The following is a 19941-nucleotide window of genomic DNA, read 5'->3' as shown; positions in this document are numbered from 1 at the left end:
AGGATGAGACTTAAATAACAGCAGCAGATTGAACTGGGATTCAGAGGAGTTTAGGAAGGAATTAAGAGTTAAGAAGCCTGAGGAGTGTATACGGGTTACCAAAGAAATAAATTTCAAGTATATACTTACCCTCATCCATATCAATTGGATCAGGCCGTGCTGGCTTTGTTTCTGGATTTGGATCTATTTCTCCAGGTTTAAGTTTTCGTGGATCGTCTGTTGTTTCCTCTTCATTGTCTCTTTGGGCCGCTTTATCCCTAGAGAAGAGTCCAGATGAGTCAGTCACACTATCACACTGTTTGGTCTTAGAAATACCAGATTTCCTAGCACCTGCACTCTTTTCTTTCAAAAACCCAATGGGACACCATGGATGGCCCTGGAGGACATTATGCTCACTGAAATAAGCCAGTCAGAGAAAGACAGTTACCATATGACTTCACTCGTATGTGGAATCTAATGAACAAAATAAACTAACAAACAAAACAGAAACAGATTCATAGATACAGAGAACAGACTGACAGCTCTCAGAGGGGAGAGTGGAAGGGGATTGGATAAAAAAGGTTAAGGAATTAAGAAAAAAAAAAAACCCAGAAACGAAACCTGCCAGAGGGAAAGGGGGGTGGGGAGGGATGGGGAGTGGGACACGATAAAAGGAAAATAAATGGTGATAGAAGGAGAGGTGACTTGGGGTGTGAACACACAATACAATGTACTGATGATATATTGTAGAACTGCACCCCTGAAAACTATGTAATTTTATTAACTAGTGTCACCCCAATAAATTCAATATAAAAAAGATAACATTGAAAAAAAAACCAATGGATGGGCATTAACAAAATAAAGCATTTCTACTATTGCTTCACTTGAAAAAGATATTAAAATCCCTTCTAATTTCAGTGAGTGTTCCCATTCACTTATAAAATAGGATCCAAGCAGTCCTTCATCACAAATGCAGTACAGTCATACAAAAAAAACTACTAGTGAAGAAACAAAATGTTCCAATGGTTAACTCTCAGCAGTGTGGTTATAGGTAATTTTTATTTGTTTTACTATATTTTCCCCAGGTTTTCTATGATGAACATGTATGGTTTATATATTTTTTAATTATTCTTTTAAAAAGGATATAACAAAAGAAATCATTTTGATAACATGAGATTTGGAGTGTATAATTGAAGAGCTTTAGCTCCTTCAGCTTTACTCCGATCTGTAACTATATGTTTAAAGACAAAAATGCTGTAAGTTTATTCAGAATCATTCAGAAGACATGCACACATTTCCATACTGTTTTTGGAGATTCACTTACAAAAGAAATTCATAGTGTTCCAAGCACTGGGCAGCTGTTCTTCCAATGATTGGAGCAATGGTCCTCCACTGAGTTGGCATCAACTTGGCCAAATGCAAGAGTTTTTCCTCTTCTTCTCTGGACCATTCTGTTTTCTTAATGCTTGGATCTAGCCACTCATACCTATTAAAAAGATACAATTTTATATCTTAACCAGTCACCTAGCATGAATATCCTATTTACACATTAGATACACTGACTTCTAATGTCTGAAAAATGGAAGGTAACTCTTATCCTTCAATTACAAAAGCTGTTTTTTCCCAAAAGACTAGGCACCATTTTTATGTTTTTAAATTTAGGTGAAACTACTGTCACTATCTGTCTTTCCTAATCCCCCACCCCACCCACTCTTTCCACCCAGTTTACTTAACTGGATGAGAGGCTGATAAACAAGATGTAAGCCTTACCAAATATCAGGGCAGGGGCTTAGCTCCACTAAGAGAAGCAGAAATCAGAACTACTTCTTCAGGTTGAGGACCGTCTTTCTCTTTGGCGTTCAATCTCTACATTATGATCCAGTCCCCTACTCAGGTGCCTAGGAAATTAGGTCCCTCTTGTACAATTCAAAATATGATCCTGGCTGGGGCCAGATCACTCATGCCAAGAACAAAGGTAAAAAGTTTAATGTGTCCACTGCCTTGTGACTTAGAAGGGGAGATACAGGTATAATGATGGGTTATATTTTGGGGTAGCAAATATATAATATTTCAACTGTATTATGAGAAAACTCAACTACTGTGAGCTAGCCTAGAAAGTTAAACATTATTTATCGTTCATGTTTTATTGGGAAAGAAAGTTCTCACCAGCTTTTAAACTTTTGGAGCACAATCCACCCATAAGCTAGAGTCCATCTGTACCTAAAAGCAGACTTATGCTTCGCAAAACATTCTCAAACACATCAACTCACTTGAGCCTCATATCTCCATCAGTTAGGGCCAAGTATTATCCTCAAATGGGAAAAAACAGGGGCAAGGTAGAGAGGATATAAAAATGGCTTGCCTAAGATCACACACAGGAAGCAAATGACACCTAAGTCTTAAATCTAAATTCCCACCTCCCACTATATCCTTTCTGTTATATCACAATGCCTACTTTCTTTGGTAAGGTTCAAAACACTGACATTTTAATCAAAATTAAAGTTGTTTTCTGTTTTCCATTCATTAACTGGTACATACCATCTGGCTTTGCACTGCTTTGCCGATTTCCTATGCAGCAATGAAGCAATCCTAGACCACTGATTTTTCCCATATTTCATTACCGCTGCTTTCAGAATTTCATCCTAAAAAAATTGTCAAAGAAAAACAGTATATTAAATCACAAAACTCCAAATGACAAAAGACAAAATTTAAATGAACTCTGACAGCGTTACTGAAGAAAACGTGAAAGACATAAACATACCTCCTAGATCAGCAATATTCAACTGGTGTACCGTAAGAATTTTTAAAACATGCAATACCTGACTAACTAATTAGTCAAGGCACTGACCTCTTTTCTCTTAGATTTTCAAATTAAAAACGCAACAGCCTGGTGTTGTCGCTCACTAGACTGAGAGCCAGCCTGTAAACCAAAGGCTCGCCAGTTCAATTCCCAGTCAAGGCACATGCCTGGGTGGCAGGCCAGGTCCCCAGTTTGGGGCGCTTGAGAGGCAGCCACACATTGATATTTCTCACCCCCTCTCCCTCCCTTCCTCTGTCTCTAAAAATAAATAAATAAAATCTTAAACCAAAATGGCAACAGCCCTGGCTGGGTTGCTCAGCTGGCTGGAGCATCGCCTTGATGTGCCAAGGTTGTAGGTTTGATCCCCCACATGCAGGAGTCAGCCAGTGAATGCATCAGTAAGTGGAGCAACAGACTGATGTCTCTCTCCCTGCCCCACTGCTCTTATTCTCTCTCTAAAATCAATAAATAAAAAATTTTTTTAATGACAACCAACACTACAGCCAGCCAGTGTGAATGGATTAAAATTACACCTATTTTTTTGTCAGATCTGCAAAATATATTTTTGGTGTGCCGCAGAATTTTAGTAATTAAGTTTATGTGTGCCACAAGATGAAATAGGTTGAAAATCACTGTCCTAGATTTTCTTTTAAGTGCAAAACCTCATTTACTATCATAATAAATAGAAAGCTAGAATCAGCAAAATGCAAGAAATTAAAAAGATATCTTTTAGAAGGACATCCTACCCTCCCTTACACACACACCTCCATCCAATAAATTGGGATGGATACAGCCCAATCTGAGAAACCCTACTTGGGGGGGTTCTCCAATGTGTAGCTGTCATTCTCCTCAAAGCAGTATACCTCATTCACTTGTTCATTCATTCAGAAGACATTTCCTGAACATCTACCTTACACCAGGTCTTGTGTGCTTAAGGAAAGAGAATCCAATAGGGACACACCCAGTCCTCAAGAAGTAAGTCAAGAGTCTCGTGACTCCGTAATCCAATCCAGCCTTCCTGCCTCCAGTTTATGAATACATTTTCTCTCCAGTCTCATAACCCCAACTCGGACCCTAGAATCCACATCCAGCTCTAACTTGAGAATTAAAGTGTTTCTCTCCCACCTCACCAGTTAGCTCTCCCTCCAATCTCCCCCAGCCTCTAGATACTATTTCATGAGGTCACCAATTCTGATAATGGAATTCACCAATCCCCGGAAATCCCAGCAAGATAAGCCACAGACACCAGAGATAATAAAGCCATAGATGAATGCAGCTGGGGCATTTTGCTTTTAGGCTTTTTCCACTTGAACTACATGCCTCACAGATGAGCTATTCCACTCCAATCCAACATCTCATCATCAAAGATTTTAGAAGACTGCAGAGCTTTGGCCAATGCAGAGGAATCATGCTGTTATTTGATTTTATACATCAGTCTCTCCTCCAGAAGTCATCTTTTCTCCAATTTAAACAGCCCGGTTCCCTCTGTGCAAGCTGTGAGGCAAAGTTGTCACTGACTTTACATGTAACTTTGTGTAGTACTGCTATACTTAAACACATCTTCAACTAAGAATATATGTATAGCAGTTATCTAGAGTCATCTGGCAAACATTTTGCTAAGCAACCACCTTCATGTTGGTTATTGTCCTAGGTTCTAGGGAAACCAAGATCTGGTCCTCTTGCAGTGCTGTCAGCTGGGGGAAAGAAATAGCAACTAGCACTTACTGAGAGAATACTATGTTCCAGGCTCTGTTCTAAATGTTCTAAATACATTGACTCATTTACTCCTCCAGAGGTGGGTGTTATTATCATCCCCATTAGAAAAAAGAGAAAACTGTGGTTCTGAGAGGTTAATAAACTTACCCAGCACCACAGAGAGGATGTGATGCCTGCAAAAGGACAAAGCAAGCAATAACAAATGGGTGAAAGACGAGTGATGGGAACACTGGAGGTGGAACTAATTTTTTACATGGAAAATGGGCAAAAATTCCAGGAAGAGTTCCTGAATTGGGTTTTGAAGGGTGATCAGAAAGATGCCAAGCAGCAGGAGGATATTTAAATAAAGTACAAGATATATAAAGACACAGGTCATGAAAAGATGTGATGTGCTCCAGAAAGTAACGAATTCAGTGCACTCTGAACACAAACTGCACTAACATCTTATTTCTATTTTACTACCTCTCTACTGGCTCACCATTAGCATTATCCACTACATTTCTGAAAGTAAAAAAACTACTGTAATCAGTTTATTCAATCTGGCTTCTTTCCAGGCTGAGAAGGAGTAACAGGTATAGACAGGCCCTGAAATGTCAGGACAAACAAGTTTTGCCTTGGTAACAGATAACCAGAATGAGGGGTATAAAAAGGCTCCTTGAACCAAACTGCTTCCCGTCTGCACGGAAGTCGATGAAGTTGTGGCCACGGCGCTTCTTTAAAGGCACGGTGGCCGGGCTGAGAAGCAGGGATGTCCCAGATAAGCAACTCTCGCTCATAGCCTGTACCCCCCTCCATACTCTGAGTTCCTCCAGGGCGGGGAGGAACATCCTCTATGCAACGAATGTTCACTGGGAGCATGACAGGTAGTCAAGTGGTTAAATCACGGTCCCTGTCCTCGAGGTATTCAGAAAACGCAACGTCGGGCACGAGTTAAAGGCGCCTAGAGTCCACCAGGTGTTGCCCGCCTCGCAGACCCAGCAGGACATCCTCTTAGTCGCCCCCGACCTCCCTGCGCGTGCGCACAAGCTGTCGGAGGGGGCGAAGGGCAGCGGACGGCGGGAAAGGGGGACTTACCTCGGTATTCCTCCACACGCCCCCCTTAATCATAATTCGAGGCATTTTGGCGGCGGGGTGTCTCGGCAAGTGGCCGAGAGGAGCTTCAGAAAAACAGCAACGGAGCTCTGCCCGCTGGACCGAAATCCACCACTTCCTCCAGGCGCGACCTTCTGCTATATTAAGACCTGCGCAGGCGCAAGGAGGTGGGCGGGGGAGCAGTGTAGCAAGTATCGCGAGAACTCGGGCGGCTGAAAGAAAAATAAAGTGCTTTGTTGTTAAAGCTGTAGTTTTGCAAGACTGTCAGAAAAGCAACACACCCGTATGGCCAAAGCGCAGTACGCCGCGCGCATGTCCAAAACAGATTAGAGGAAAACGACTTTAGCGAGATATCGGCTGTGGCTCTTAGCGAGGACCGTAGGGCTGGGATTGGTCATGACGTCACCTAGTGGCAGAGACAAACCACGCGCGAGGAGTTTCGGCGCAGCTGGTTTAAAAAGAGCTTTGTTAATTATTAACTGAACACTCTATTAGGCATTTAACTAATAGGAATTTATGGATAGCATACTCAGAAAAAGACAATAGCTTATTTAAGTCTAAATTTCCTAACCTGTAGAGACAATAGTGCCAACCTCATAGGATTAAATATCATAAACCTAGCACAGTGTCTGATACTGATCAAATAGAGGACAATCCCGAGTGATCAGTGGTTGTTCCAGAAACCCTGTGTAGGATGTGTAATTGACTGTTACCTCCTGCCCACTCCACCCCCAACATCCACTCAGTTGCTGTGGTTACAGTGTCTCTCACACATGTTAGAAACAAGGACATAGTGACTCCCAAACCAGGAGAAAGTCATTAGTAATGATGGGCAAATGTAATTAAAGGGTCTTAAGGGCAAATGTAATTAAAGGATCTCTGAGAAGGGAGTTGACAGCATTAGCATATTTACAAATCACAATAGGGGCATTTAGATGAACTCGTTTAAAACAGGGAAGAAGGAGAGGGGAGGGGGAACTAATCACTTTAGGGAGGGGGAACTAATCACTTTAGGGTGGGGAAAATAATCACTTTCAGGGCAATTTTGGGGTGGGGAAGCTAAGACTATAAAACCAGCCATCTTTTTCTACTTGGGGCCCACGTTCTCCTGGCTGTGAGGGTGTGCCCGGCTCTGCAGGCTCATGAATAAAGGCCTCGCTTTACTGCTCAAGTCCTGTGTTCCAGTTTTCATTGTGAGCGTTTCTCACACACACACTGGCCATGTGATTGATCTGATCAAAACTGAGCCAATTGTCTCCTCCCCAGGAATTTAAACACTGGAAACAAAGAGGCCAGTCTTTCTGCTGGCCTATGAATCTCTAATATGTGACACCCAGCAGTTGCCTGGGTGTATAGACTAAGAAGGAGAGCAAGCAGGACCCAGATGCATTGACAGGAGCAGTAAGGAGAGTGAGTACAGAGACAGAGGCAGGTCCTGACTCTGTGGGAGTCCCTGGATCCTGGTATGTTCCTCAGTCCTAAATGCATTCCTGTTCTTGAGTTCTAATGATTAGTTCACCTTTTGGCATTAACCAGTTGGAGTTGGGTTTCTATACTTTGTAAGCAAGATTCCTAACAAATCCAGTCCTCTCTCAAGAGCTCTTGATGATGGCTTCTCCGTCCCACTCAGGACCACCTCTATCACATATGTCAACTTATTGACACCTGATGGAAAATTGTCACAAAATATTAATGTTTTGAGAACAGGACACTCATTACAAGAAAATTAGCTGTACCATGTCTACATTGTGAATTGGGCCCCTTAGAGGCATGCATTGCACACCCTGCCCATCTAGACAGAACAGCCCTGTCAAATGTCCCCTAAGGCACCCTGAAGGTGCAGATTGCATATTCCATTTCAGGATTCATAAAATGCAACATCATGCCAGTTCTAGTGTGAGAAACGCTCACAATAAAAACTGGGACACAGGACTTGAGCAGTAAAACGAGGCCTTTATTCACGAGTCTGCAGAGCCGGGTGCACCCTCACAGCCAGGAGAATGTGAGCCCCAAATAGACAAAGGAACCTGGTTTTATAGTCTTGGCTTCCCCACCCTGAAATTGGCACCCTAAAGTGAGAGCGATTAGCTTCCCCGCCCTAACGCAATTAGCTCCCCCTCCCCTCTCCTTCTTCCCCGTTTCTCCATTACTGGTTACTCCGGAGTTACAATCTAACACGGTTATCTAAATGCCCCTCTGTGGTTTGTAGATATGCCAGTGCTGTCAGCTCCCTTCTCAGAGACCCTCTAATTACATTTGCCCTTTGTTACTAATGACTTTCTACTGGTTTGGGAGTCACTATGTCCTTATTTCTAACAATTCCCCCCTGTCTTTTTTTGGAAAATTGACTACTCAAACCATTCTATTTATCCCTTCAAATCTAAGGAGGATTTCTCGACTTTCTCCCTCATAGTTAGAATTCCCTTTGGTCTCTCGGAGGAGGAGATTATGAAAAGTTGCTGGCATCTGTTTAGTTAGTGCAGTCTCAATTAGCCTTTGAACCAAACCTCTGACGCATGGAATAATACAGCAGCCTAAAGCTGTGAGGACACCTGCTACCACTATGAGGGATACCAGAGCTGATGAGATCATTCCTTTCCAGTTGCGAAACCAGTTTTCTAACCATCCTGTTATGGGATTGTCAATACCTGAGTTTTCTGCCAGCTCATTTGCTAAGGTAGTTAGTCCCTGCAGAGCCTTAGTGATAGATTCATTAGGGGCAGTATTATTAGGGATAAAGGTGCAATACTGCCCCCGAGCATTACACATACACCTCCCTTTTCTACCAGCATCATATCCAGTGCCATCCTGTTCTCCCAAGCCACTCAACTGGTGGCATCTAATTGTTCAGCGATTCCTTCTATAGTATTCCTAGTATAATTGATAAACCTCTGTTGGTTATAATAAATGTAGTTTATCTAATCAACAGAAGAGCACTGACTCAAACCCTGCTGCTATCTGATTTTTAGCTTTAAACTCATCTGGAACTCCTCTGGGGACTCCAATGGTGTCACTATAGATATGAGGATTATAGGATTCACCAGGCGCCACTGACCTTTTTTTCCTAACAGAGGCAGTCTGGATCGGTTTTGGAAATGCTAGGGTAAATGGGATAGCCAATTGAACCAGGGCACAGGTTCCACTCCACCTGTTAGGTAGGATTTTCCAGAGACTCCTCTCCCCACAATACCACCAGACATCTGCTCTGGGGATTCAGAGGGGAATATAGTTGCCGGCCCCACTGTAAAGGTGGCTCGCATTTCTGGTATGAGTGCATATTAGGAGTTCTTCCGCAGGGGTACCCGAATTCGCTTCCCACCTAGAGAGGCAAGAAGAGTAATTCATGGGCCCCACTGAGTATGAAGGGAGGGATTGAGTCCCATTACTCCTTATAGAGGGAAAGAGGAGAGACAAGCTTCTGCAAGTCTCATTTCCCCATGCATTCTCATCCTGGTAGAGAGCGAGCATACAGGCCATTCCCGAGGGGTCAGAGTCCCAGCCTAGTGGAAATGGTACAACCTGTACCTGGGGTCTCCCTGTGGTACAAGCATAACAGTTGCTTTTATTCGGGGATTTACGGTAAATTTGACCCATTCTACCCAAGCATTTGCGTCTCCGTACCCAGTCTCTATCTTTAAGGTTTGTCTGAGATTTAATACCTTAAAAACTTTTACCTTGGCTGGATTATTCTGGGGTCTTTTCTGAGGTGTTTCTGAGGTCTAGCTGGGAGAAGTTAGATTTTCTAGGGAAGGAGAAGTTGTCACTAAGTGAAGACCTAGCCACCCTACTGGATTTATGCCAGATACATCAGCTTCTAGGCCATAAACTTTGGCACCTGTTAGAAACAAGGTCATAGTGACTCCCAAACCAGTAGCAAAGTCATTGGTAACAAAGGGCAAATGTAATTAAAGGGTCTTAAGGCAAATGTAATTAAAGGATCTCTGAGAAGGGAGTGGACAGCATTAGCATATTCACAAATCACAATAGGGGCATTTAGATGAACGCGTTAGATTGTACCTCCTGAGTATCCGGTCTCGGAGAAATGGGGAAGAAGGAGAGGGGTGGGGAAACTAGTCGCGTTAGGGCGGAGAAGCTAATCGCGTTAGGGCGGAGAAGCTAATCGCTCTCACTTTAGAATGGGAATTTTAGGGTGGAGAAAATAATCACTTTAGGGTGGCAATTTCAGGGTGGGGAAGCTAAGACTATAAAACCAGGTTCCTTTGTCTCTTTGGGGCGCACACATTCTCCTGGCTATGAGGGTGCACCCGGCTCTGCAGACTCCTGAATAAAGGCCTCGCTTTACTGCTCAAGTCCTGTGTCCTGGTTTTTATTGTGAGCGTTTCTCACAGCAGCCACATGGGGTTCCTGACTTAAGGTCTGTGGCTGGTTCAGTGTCAGAAGAAGAGGGTTGCACTGGAGAGGCTGGCAGTTTGGGGGAGGAGCTTCTTTGCTTAAAGTTATTTTAGGCAAAAGAGAGACCAGTTTTAAAGTGAAGCCCACTGACCAACCCATACTTTGCCAACCCAACCACTTAGTTCAGCCAAACTGTTGAGTCTCAGGGGGCGGCAATGCAGATGGGCTTCTCAAGTGCAGCTTCTATGTATAGACAATCACTCAGGTAATGAGATTATAGGCTTATACCCTATGAAAACAGAAAGAACACACACATGTTAATTCACACAACACAATTCACAAACCAATCTTTATATTTGCAAGACTGTCTTATTGGGAAGACATCCAGTTGCAAGGCATCTGACATTCTTCTTGCCTGTAAATTAAGCATTATTGATAATGTCACAGACTTGGTTTAACTTTTGAATGAAAACAAACTTTCAATTAACATAAACTTTATAGACACAAGTTAGCTGCACTAGTTTATATTCTACCACTGAGCATCGTGATTTTCCTCAAATCACTATTTTTCTCCTTAAGATTACCCTCCTTGTTATTAAAGGGACTGCATTAAGTCCAGTTTTAATTAGCCTGTTCATTTGCATAAACACAACAAGAGCGACAATTGATAGCATAAATCTTTTAAGTCTGCTTTGCTGGAACTAACACAAAGAACCTTAAGGTTAACCTTCAGTCTGCCCTCTGGGCGCACAAGCTGAGCCACCCACCTGCCATCCGGGCTTGCCTGTAAAACCCATGCTTTTTACAAGTTCTTCAAGCTTTCCATTGTGCCTTAAGTTTCCTCCTAGTCATTTATCAGGGAAGCAACCTTCATTTCTTCTCTAGAAAGACTGCCATGGATCCAACACCCAGCCAAGGTGCCAGGCCTTTCCCTTATGGGCTTGCCTTAGCCTAGGCATGTCTCCTTCAGGCATGACATTCCCGTCTAAGTCTCGACTGACATTACCACCATTAGTAACTGGTCTTATTAGTTTTATGCAAAGGAACCTTATGTCACTTCTTACTTCTTTACAATGCCAAACACTGGAGGGTTCCCGTAGGGAGAAAAATATAAAGGCGTGAAGGAAAATCCTTGTCCTTCAAAACTGCATTTCCATGCATTATACCTTCTATTACTAAAACCATACAATTTCTTCTCAAAACCTTTATAAATTTTTAACAAACCTTTTCATTTACATGCCTTACACCTTTCCTGGTTCCCTTTCTTTTATGTGAAGTTTTAAAATTTCCCTGGGAAACCTCAATTTTTCCTTTCAGAGCATAAACAGAACACAAGCAGCTGAGGTTTCTTTTTCCCAAGTTTAAAGCTTCTATAACTTTCTTTTTTTATAATTACAACTTTCCTCAGACCTTCTGCAACATTCACAAACTTTCTAAATACCCTTTACTGCTTTAGATTTAACCATAACATGCTTCAAATCCTTGTTCTTTTCCACACGGTGAAGGACTGTACTCAAACTCAGTATCTGGCAGCTAAAAGTTCCTAGATTTGCAGAGATATCCTGCAGCTTTTTGAAGTTCCTGCTTTTCCTCCTCTCTTCTAACATACACTTTCTGAGCTTTCCTGAGGAGTTTTTCAGTTGCTTTAATTGGCCCATTCATTTACTTTTTGCAATTTCTTACAAATATTTGGCCAGTTTCTGTTACAATGGTGACTTTTAAGAGTCACTGTCCTGCAGCATTCTCTGGATTTAGACCAGAATACTTTTTCATTTTGTCCCTGAGCTTCTGCAGGGATCTGATGGAGCTGTATTTCGAATGCCTTGGAGACATTCTGTGCATGGGGAACGGACTCCTTGATTCCCCTGATGACGAGGCTCCTAAGGTCTCTCATCTGAGCCCTAGCCTCCGGCCTGTTATCCCAATCGGGGTCTATACTGGGAAACTTCTGTTAGGCCAGGACAAGTCCCTGACCGGGGGGATGTTCCCTTTCCCATATCCTCATAGCAGCCCGTCTGATCACTCCCTTCTCTTTCCTACTGAAGATGTCTAGTATAGACATTAATTCTGTCCACATGTATATGCTGGGTCCGGGGAACTGATCTAATTATTCTGCCAGTCCAAGGGGGTCCTCTACCAAGTGCTTCATATTGCGCTTGAAGTTTCTAACTTCAGTGCTTGTTGAAGGAGCATTTGACATATCTAATATGTCCTGGGCCCATGGAGACTTCCCTAAGGGGAAACCGGCTGCTCTGAGGGAATGGGGAAGTTCTTTAGGTCTTGCTTACATTGTTTCAATTCCTTTCTTAATTTAGATAAGTTCCCACCAGCGCCTTAGGTGTCATGAAGGTGGATACTGGTGGGGTATCTGCTAGGTGTTCCTGGCCTCTTCTGTCTGTACTGTCCATCCACGGTGCCTCTACCCAGTTGGCCGCCAGCTGGCCAGGGCTATAAGGAAGTGGGAGACAGGACAGAGGGTCCCAGGCCTTATCTTTTTCTCGTTTACAGGGAAGAGACCTGCGGATCTGCTGGTAGGTGGTGATCAGCAAAGAGCATATTCCCTCTCTTCCTTAAAGGCTGATGCCTGGCCCTGGCTGTTGTGGCCCAGTGGACTGAGCACCAGCCCGCAAACCAAGTGTCACTGGTTCAACTCCCAGTCAGGGCACACGACCAGGCCACACGCCAGGTCCCCAACTGGGGGCACGAGCGAGAGGCAACCACACAGCGATGCCCCTCTCTTGTCTCTCCAAAAACAAACAAACAAACAAACAAACAAACAATCCAAAAAAGCTGAACACACATATAAGACCAGGGCTTAACAAACCCAACATTCATCAGACCCAAATCGGGGCTAGAAGACAGATTTCCCCTAGATGGGTTCCTTTGGCCAAAGGAAACAACAATAATTTGCCATTGTCTTGTTTTCCTTACTTTTGGTCCGGGGATCCTTTCCCCAGTGCTCTAACATTCTCCCTAATGCACTGTTGGGTGGAATGTTTGTGGGGCCTTTCTTGGCCCCACCCCTAGGCCTAGAATTTCTATTTCCCATCCTCAGCTGATTCCCGTGGCTGAATCCGGTTGTGTTCTCAACCTAACAGACCCAGCGGAGGGGCACTCCACACTCGCTTACTTGCACACAGACCGAGATGCTTCGTTCGTCTCCGGCCGCTTCCCTCACAGGACAATGGACCCAGCGGAGGGGCACTCCGGCCATTTCCTCACAGGACAACGGACCCAGCGGAGAGGCACTCCACACTCGTACCAGCCACACACACAACTCGTACCAGCCACACACAACTCATACCAGCCACATGCACAATCAGTTCCCCGAGGATGCCCAACCACCAAGGCAGTACTTAAGTCCGGTTTTCCTACCTTGGCCCGTGCACAAGGTTGCCTGGTTGCCGCGGTGTTTGCTTTTGTTTCCCCCTGCGTCGATCCACTGCTGTCCCAACAAGAAGTCTCGGGTTGTTTCCGGACACTGAGGCGGGTGGGCCCTGGGTCAAGTGGGCTACCCAAAAGCGGGTAGGACGCGTCTCCCCGCCTTGGCTCAGAGCCCTTCCCGCACACAGGCGGAGGATCCCGGACGAGCCCCCAAATTGTGAGGAACACTCACAATAAAAACCGGGACACAGGACTTGAGCAGTAAATCGAGGCCTTTATTCACGAGTCTGCAGAGCCGGGCACACCCTCACAGCCAGGAGAACGTGCGCCCCAAATAGACAAAGGAACCTGGTTTTATAGTCTTGGCTTCCCCACCCTGAAATTGGCACCCTAAAGTGAGAGCGATCAGCTCCCCTTCCCCTCTCCTTCTTCCCCGTTTCTCCATTACTGGTTACTCCGGAGTTACAATCTAACACGGTTATCTAAATGCCCCTCTGTGGTTTGTAGATATGCCAGTGCTGTCAGCTCCCTTCTCAGAGACCCTCTAATTACATTTGCCCTTTGTTACTAATGACTTTTTACTGGTTTGGGAGTCACTATGTCTTTATTTCTAACACTAATATGTCTAAAACCAGAGCCACATAGCCATGAACACCAGAGGCTGTTCTCTAGCATGGCTTAGATTGGCCAGTTTACCCAACCATGCCACTCAACCCTCACCATCCAGACCTTGGGGCCCCCCAAAAGAGGCCATTTCCACTCCAGGGGCTACCAAGGATCTCTTGCAAGGCAGCCATAATGAACAGTCACCAACAGGCAACCACACAGTACCATCAGTCACTGTGAACCTTGAAAGCAAGTGGTCATTTCCAAATAGGCTTAATGAGAAAGAACCCCCACTTCTTCCTCACTCACCCAAATATGTTCCTCAGAGCACTGGGATACTCCATTAAAAATAAACATGTTTTTCATGATTACTTGAATTTGAAAAAATCAGAATGCTCTGTCAGCTCCCTTTTACAGTCACCAAAATTAAAGCCTATGAGAAGTATAAGATGAAGAAATAAGTTTCCTTGTTGGGATTGAATTGCATCTAAACAGATACGTTCAAAGTCCTGTTCCCTGGTACCTATAAATAGGACCGTATTTGGAAATAGTCTGCATATGTAATCAAGTTAAGATGAGGTCAGCCTCTGACAGGTCTCCTTATAAGAAAAGGAGAAGAGATGTGGAATCATAGAGAGAACAGTATGTAAGGAAGGAGGCGGGGACTAGAGATGGATCTACAGGCCAAAGGAATACCAAGGATGACCAGCAACACCAGAAGCTAAGAGAGAGGCATGGGATACATTCCAAGAAGGAACCAACCTTGCTGATGCCTTGATTTCAGAGTTACAGCCTCCAAAACTGTGAGAGAATAAATTTCTCTTGTTTTAAGTGACCCAGTTTGTGCTACTTTGTTATGGCAGACCTAGGAAACAAATATACTTCCTTTTTTAATATAGCATTTTCAAACTAATTTTTTACCCTGGCACCCTTTTTTCTTGTATCTATTGATATGCAGGAGATGCAATTTGGGAAACTCTGGCCCAGGGAAAAGAGGTTGGAGGTCCACCCAGTTTACAAGGGGGTACTGAGAGATGTAAGCAGGAGGGGTTTGTAGGTTGCGTTATCCCCTACTTCCCCATCCCTCATCCCTTTCTGGTGAGCTGGTTCTGCCTGAGCTAACTTGGCTTAGCCAAGAAAACAATCAAAATTCTAATTTCCTTTTCATCCAGTTTTTTGCCATCAAGAAACTGTCCAGAAAAGGGCTAAAATTAGGGTCAAAAGCCTGTGACTACAATAAGGCATGGTGAGGGGCTGGGGTTAACTGCCTCAATAATCCTCATTCTCCCTCCCCTTTTAAATAGATGGAATTTAAGTAGAAACACTGTGCTGCTTTGAATACAATTTCAAAGCAAGTCTTCTAGCCCCACCCCACCTACCTACCAGACTGCCACCCCACAGCTCCTCCCTCCCATTTAGAAATTCCTCAGCTAGTATTGGGAGGAATTAATGTCTGGGTGTCAAGTTACTACAAAATGGAATTGTATGCACCCTAAATGTTGGTGATTAATATCATATTGCTAACCATGGTTAATCATGTTAATTGGCTTGAGATTCACCTACTGAGACTTTCTTGTGGTGGATTCAGTTGTAGTTTGTAATTTTTTTTCTCAGGAGCTCATCTTTATGGGTGTAATAACTAGGGAGTCCCCTGTGCCCTGAGGTGGGGAAGTGTTCCCAAAGAGAATTTGCTCTTTTTCAGAATTTTATTTTTCCCAGGGGTTCAAGAGTCTTTTTGAGTTCATTTCTCAGTTTGGGATTGATATTCCAGTCAGTTCATTTACATCTAGACCCTGCATCCACATGGCATAGGTTTGGGATTAACATTTCTCACAAGAGATTATTTCACATGCATATACCAGTCCCCAGACTCATATGCCCAACTACATCCTAGACAGTTCTACCTATGTGTGCCACAGGTTCCTCAATTTCAACTTCTCAAAATTGAGCCCCACCCCTCAAAAATCTATACAGCATTCCTTGATTCAGTGAATAGCACAGGCTGCTGCGTACAGTTGTGTAAGTAGTTCACTACGCAAGGAATAAAAGGGGTTGAAATCTAGCTTGTACACTGCTCACCAAGTGGAAAATCCACAGGACTGTGTCCACAGAGAGAGCATCTTTCTCTAGGTGTATAAAGATACTACATGTTGCCCTGGCAACAGCACCATCCACCTTGTGGCCACTTCTTCTTCTCCCATCCCTTCCCTCCACCATATCCAAGCCATCCCAGAGTCTTGCTGTTTTGACCTTTTAGTTAGCCAGCAAACCCCCCTCCTTTGTGCCACCTCTGCTGTAAGTTGCCAGAATATTAAATAAAAATACAGAACTCCCAGTTAAATTTGAACTTCAGATAAACAATTTTTAGTATCACTGTGACTCCTGTATCCATTATGTCTTCCCATGTAAGAGAACCCCAATTTCTGCACCCAAGCAAAAGAACACATTTCAGCCAGATGATCACACGCTCACCCATTCACCACTAGAAGCTGCCCCCATACCCTCTCCATATTTGGTGGAGGCAGATACACTTCCTCGGAAGACAAATCATTGGGATATATGGTTATTTTTATTTGATATGAGGCCGAGACCCTCCGTGCACAAGAAATGTTTACTTGTCACATATGTATTTCTTACAATGTCCAGGTATTGGCTTCTCAAGTCAGGAGTGCCCCCCACCTGAGGCGGGCTGCCTCCAACGCCGCGGCTTGTTGGAAACTCCCTGTCCAGCAGAGGTTTCAGGATCACGGATGAGAAAACAAATTTACCCAGGACATGTCTTTTGTCTGGGAGGAGGAAAGGTGGCAAATCTCTCTAGTGGAGAAGAGCCTTGAATGTCCTTTCCTAGACCCTTTCATTGAGGAGAGGATTCGGGAGATACAAGATCAGGATTCATAAATCATCAATTCACTTTTAGACACTTGGGTTACACTTGACAGTTACTGATTACAGATATCAATGTAAAGAACACAGTGACCAGTCTATGTCAGGGTCTGTTAAACATCTTGATGCCATATTGACATTAGGTGCAAGGCCTCACACATTTTTAGCTACACACTGTTAATAGTTAACTAAGAGAAAAGAAAAGTAGAGCAAGCTTCAAAGCACAATATGCATTTTTATTTTTATTTTTTACATTTTATTTATAAACTTTTTAGAGAGAGGGGAAAGGAGGGAGAAAGAGAGGAAGAGAAACAGCCACGTGCAAGAGATACATCAATCAATTGCCTCCCACACTCCCCCAACCTGGGACCTGGCCCGCAACCCAGGCATGTGCCCCCACCAGTAACCGAACAGGTGACCTCTGGTTCACAGGTCAGCGCTCAATCCACTGAGCCACACCAACCAGGGCCATAATATGCATTTTTAAAATCCAATTCCCATGGGAACCTCCTGAGTGGCCTTCGAGTCATGCCTGCCTCTAGCCTTCCTGGTGTTCCAGTCGAGTCTGACAAGGCTCTCTGGAGCCTGGCTCACGGCGTGGGCTACAATTCTCGAAACCACACAGAACAGTCCCCTACACCCACCCACTGCCCAGGGTGAGTTCAAGCTATAACCCTTCCTGGAGTTTCCCAACAGCTCAAAGAGGCTCCCTATTCTTTCCCAGAGCCCACTGGGAACTTGGCTAGTACCCCCTGCCAAAAAAAGATGCATCACCCCAGGTCTGGAACATTGTTCAGGTGTCACCCACTCCTGATTCTCCAGCCAGGAAAGAAAAGCCTCTCTAGTTCACTGCCATGATCTTGGCGAGACCCAATACTAAAATACCTCACCAAGTCAAATCCTGTAAACAAGGCATTAATCTACCTAACTTTTGAGGGCCAAATGCCTAAGAACAAAAGGAAACAGTCTAACCAAACTGAATACCTCAAACTAGAAATGTACCCAATGGGAATCGTACAAAATATTCCTAAATTGTCTGTAGAATTTTAAAAGTTTAATACACTAGCAAGGAAGAGCAATGGGGGGAAAATGGGGCAACTGTAATAGAAAAATAAAATTTAAAAAATTAAGTTTAATACTCTAATATCTTAACATTTTGATAACTTACAATGCAGAGACTATAGAAGCAGTCTGGGTACTGTCTTTATTTAGCTTACTTGGACTTCAGTGCCACTAGCTATATAACAATTTTTCCTCCAGCCCACAGAGGCCATTTCTCATTTTTCCCAGGATCTGAAATTAGAATACCTTATGTGCAATGTAAGCTGGTACTCTAATTAATTTACTTGTCAATGTCATATACAAGTTGTTTTTATTAAACTTGCAAACTTCAGTTATTGAAAGAAATGAACATAGCACACACACACACACACACACCCCTGTACGTACACATTTTTATTTACCAAAGAATCTAAAGTGAGATGAAGAGGATATTCACATCTAGAAGGTTCGATCTCTTTGTGCCTAGACAGAAAAAAGGGCTAGAAGAGCTATGACACACAGTCTTCTCATTTGGCCTTTGTCTATGCCTCAAAGCATGCATGTGTGCACATATGACCTGAAAGTTAGTGATGCAACTCTTCACCTGCCAGCCACTGGGAGGGCCATGGAATAAGACCTGGCCACTGAGGTGTGCCCACAGAGAACCCGAAATCCAGTAAAAGGTGCCCTGATTTTCAGGGGAGAGAATGCGGCCCTGCAACTTCAGAAAGGTAATCATTTAATAATTTTTAAAAATCATATCTAGTCAGGTTTAGAGCAGCATCCAGGATTTACACAGACCTCTTAGAAACCTGTAGACTACTACAAATCTTCTGAAACTGGTTGGTTGTTTTTATTAATCCCTTTACTGTGTAGGACTCCTTCCCTCTGAGCAGTTTCCAGTTCCACCTGGATAATCCCATCTGGAAACTCCTGCAGAACCTTTTTTTTCATCTGTGCTGTGTTCTCCATTATCCACTCACAGAGGTGGATGCAGTTGACATGTTTATATTTTAAGTAACAGAGCACACAAATATTTTTTTCAGAAGTTGATGTATTTGAGAAAATCTGTTGGCAATCTCTTTTTTTCCATTTCTAAATTATTTGGTTTTATATTCTTCCCTGGACTTCATTGGGTAGCAGGCAGGCCTTGTGTCCCAGGGGTAAGAGAATTAGCATAGAGGAATGTTGATGTTAACCTGAGGATTGGTAGGGCACACTGCTGGCAGTAGCCACGTGTCCTCTACTAGTTCACCTAAAGGCATGTATGAAGAGAGCATGAATGTGCTTCATTCACCTTGGCTGTGTGTGAAGGCAATGTTTTGACAGGAAAAGAAATTGTGTCTCATGTCTTGGGCACTTTGAGTCTCAGCATGGGCCCCAATTCTCTCTTTCCACTCTAAGATTTTGGGGAGGCCAGGTCGGCACCCCTCATTAGCCAACCAGTGGGGTCTCCTTAGTGGAGAAGAAATTTGTGAAAATGCTGAGTCATTGGTTTGATTGCTGAGAGTCACAGCCTGACTGTACAGGGGTGGCTTTTGCACCCACCTTGCACCCACATTTTCCTCCAAATGTTTGTTTCTTTGCCTGTTTGATGAGAGACCCTAAGATTCATGACTGGTGCTCACTGAGCTGTCACCCTGTTTGGCAGCGTGGACAGACAGTACTGCAGTGGGGAATGGAGCTACTAGGCACTAGCATTAATTACCTGGTGGAGAGCCAGCCTCAACATTTTTCTGACATATATTGAGTGAACAGTAGAGAAAAATCTCAAAAGGAATTAACGAAATGAAAATGACTTTACTCAAATTAATGAAAGCTCAAAGGTCTGCATTTTGCCATTGATTTGAGCACATCCTTAGAAAACTAAATTTAACTGAATAAAACTGAAGTAGACTATATACTGTGGGTATTGTAGCAATGCTAAATTCTCTGAATTTGATGTTTGTATTGTGATTGTTGGAAAATATCCTTGGCCTTAGAAGACACATACTGAAGTTTATAGGTAGGAGTAAAGAGTTATGATATCTGTCATTGACTCTTAAATAATTCAGCAAAATAGTAATAGCAATAATATGGGAGAGGGC

General features: G+C 43.5%; 1 protein-coding gene across 1 annotated transcript in view; it reads right to left on the bottom strand.

Moving 5' to 3' along the window:
- CDC5L (cell division cycle 5 like) overlaps nucleotides 1–5719 on the bottom strand; it is a 51824-nt gene extending 46105 nt beyond the window's left edge. Inside the window, exons 1-4 of the mRNA XM_090282515.1 lie at nucleotides 5570–5719; nucleotides 2518–2621; nucleotides 1304–1465; nucleotides 130–257 (exon numbers count right to left, since the gene is read on the bottom strand). Coding sequence (XP_090138641.1) covers nucleotides 130–257; nucleotides 1304–1465; nucleotides 2518–2621; nucleotides 5570–5614 — 439 coding nt within the window. The 5' untranslated portion in view covers nucleotides 5615–5719. The remainder of the gene's footprint in view (nucleotides 1–129; nucleotides 258–1303; nucleotides 1466–2517; nucleotides 2622–5569) is intronic.
- Nucleotides 5720–19941: the final 14222 nt, after the last annotated feature.

The sequence above is a fragment of the Furipterus horrens genome, unplaced genomic scaffold (assembly GCF_987537825.1).
Source record: "Furipterus horrens unplaced genomic scaffold, mFurHor1.1.pri manual_scaffold_6, whole genome shotgun sequence".
Taxonomy (NCBI): Eukaryota; Metazoa; Chordata; class Mammalia; order Chiroptera; family Furipteridae; genus Furipterus; species Furipterus horrens.
This window is presented reverse-complemented; position numbering and strand designations above follow the sequence as displayed.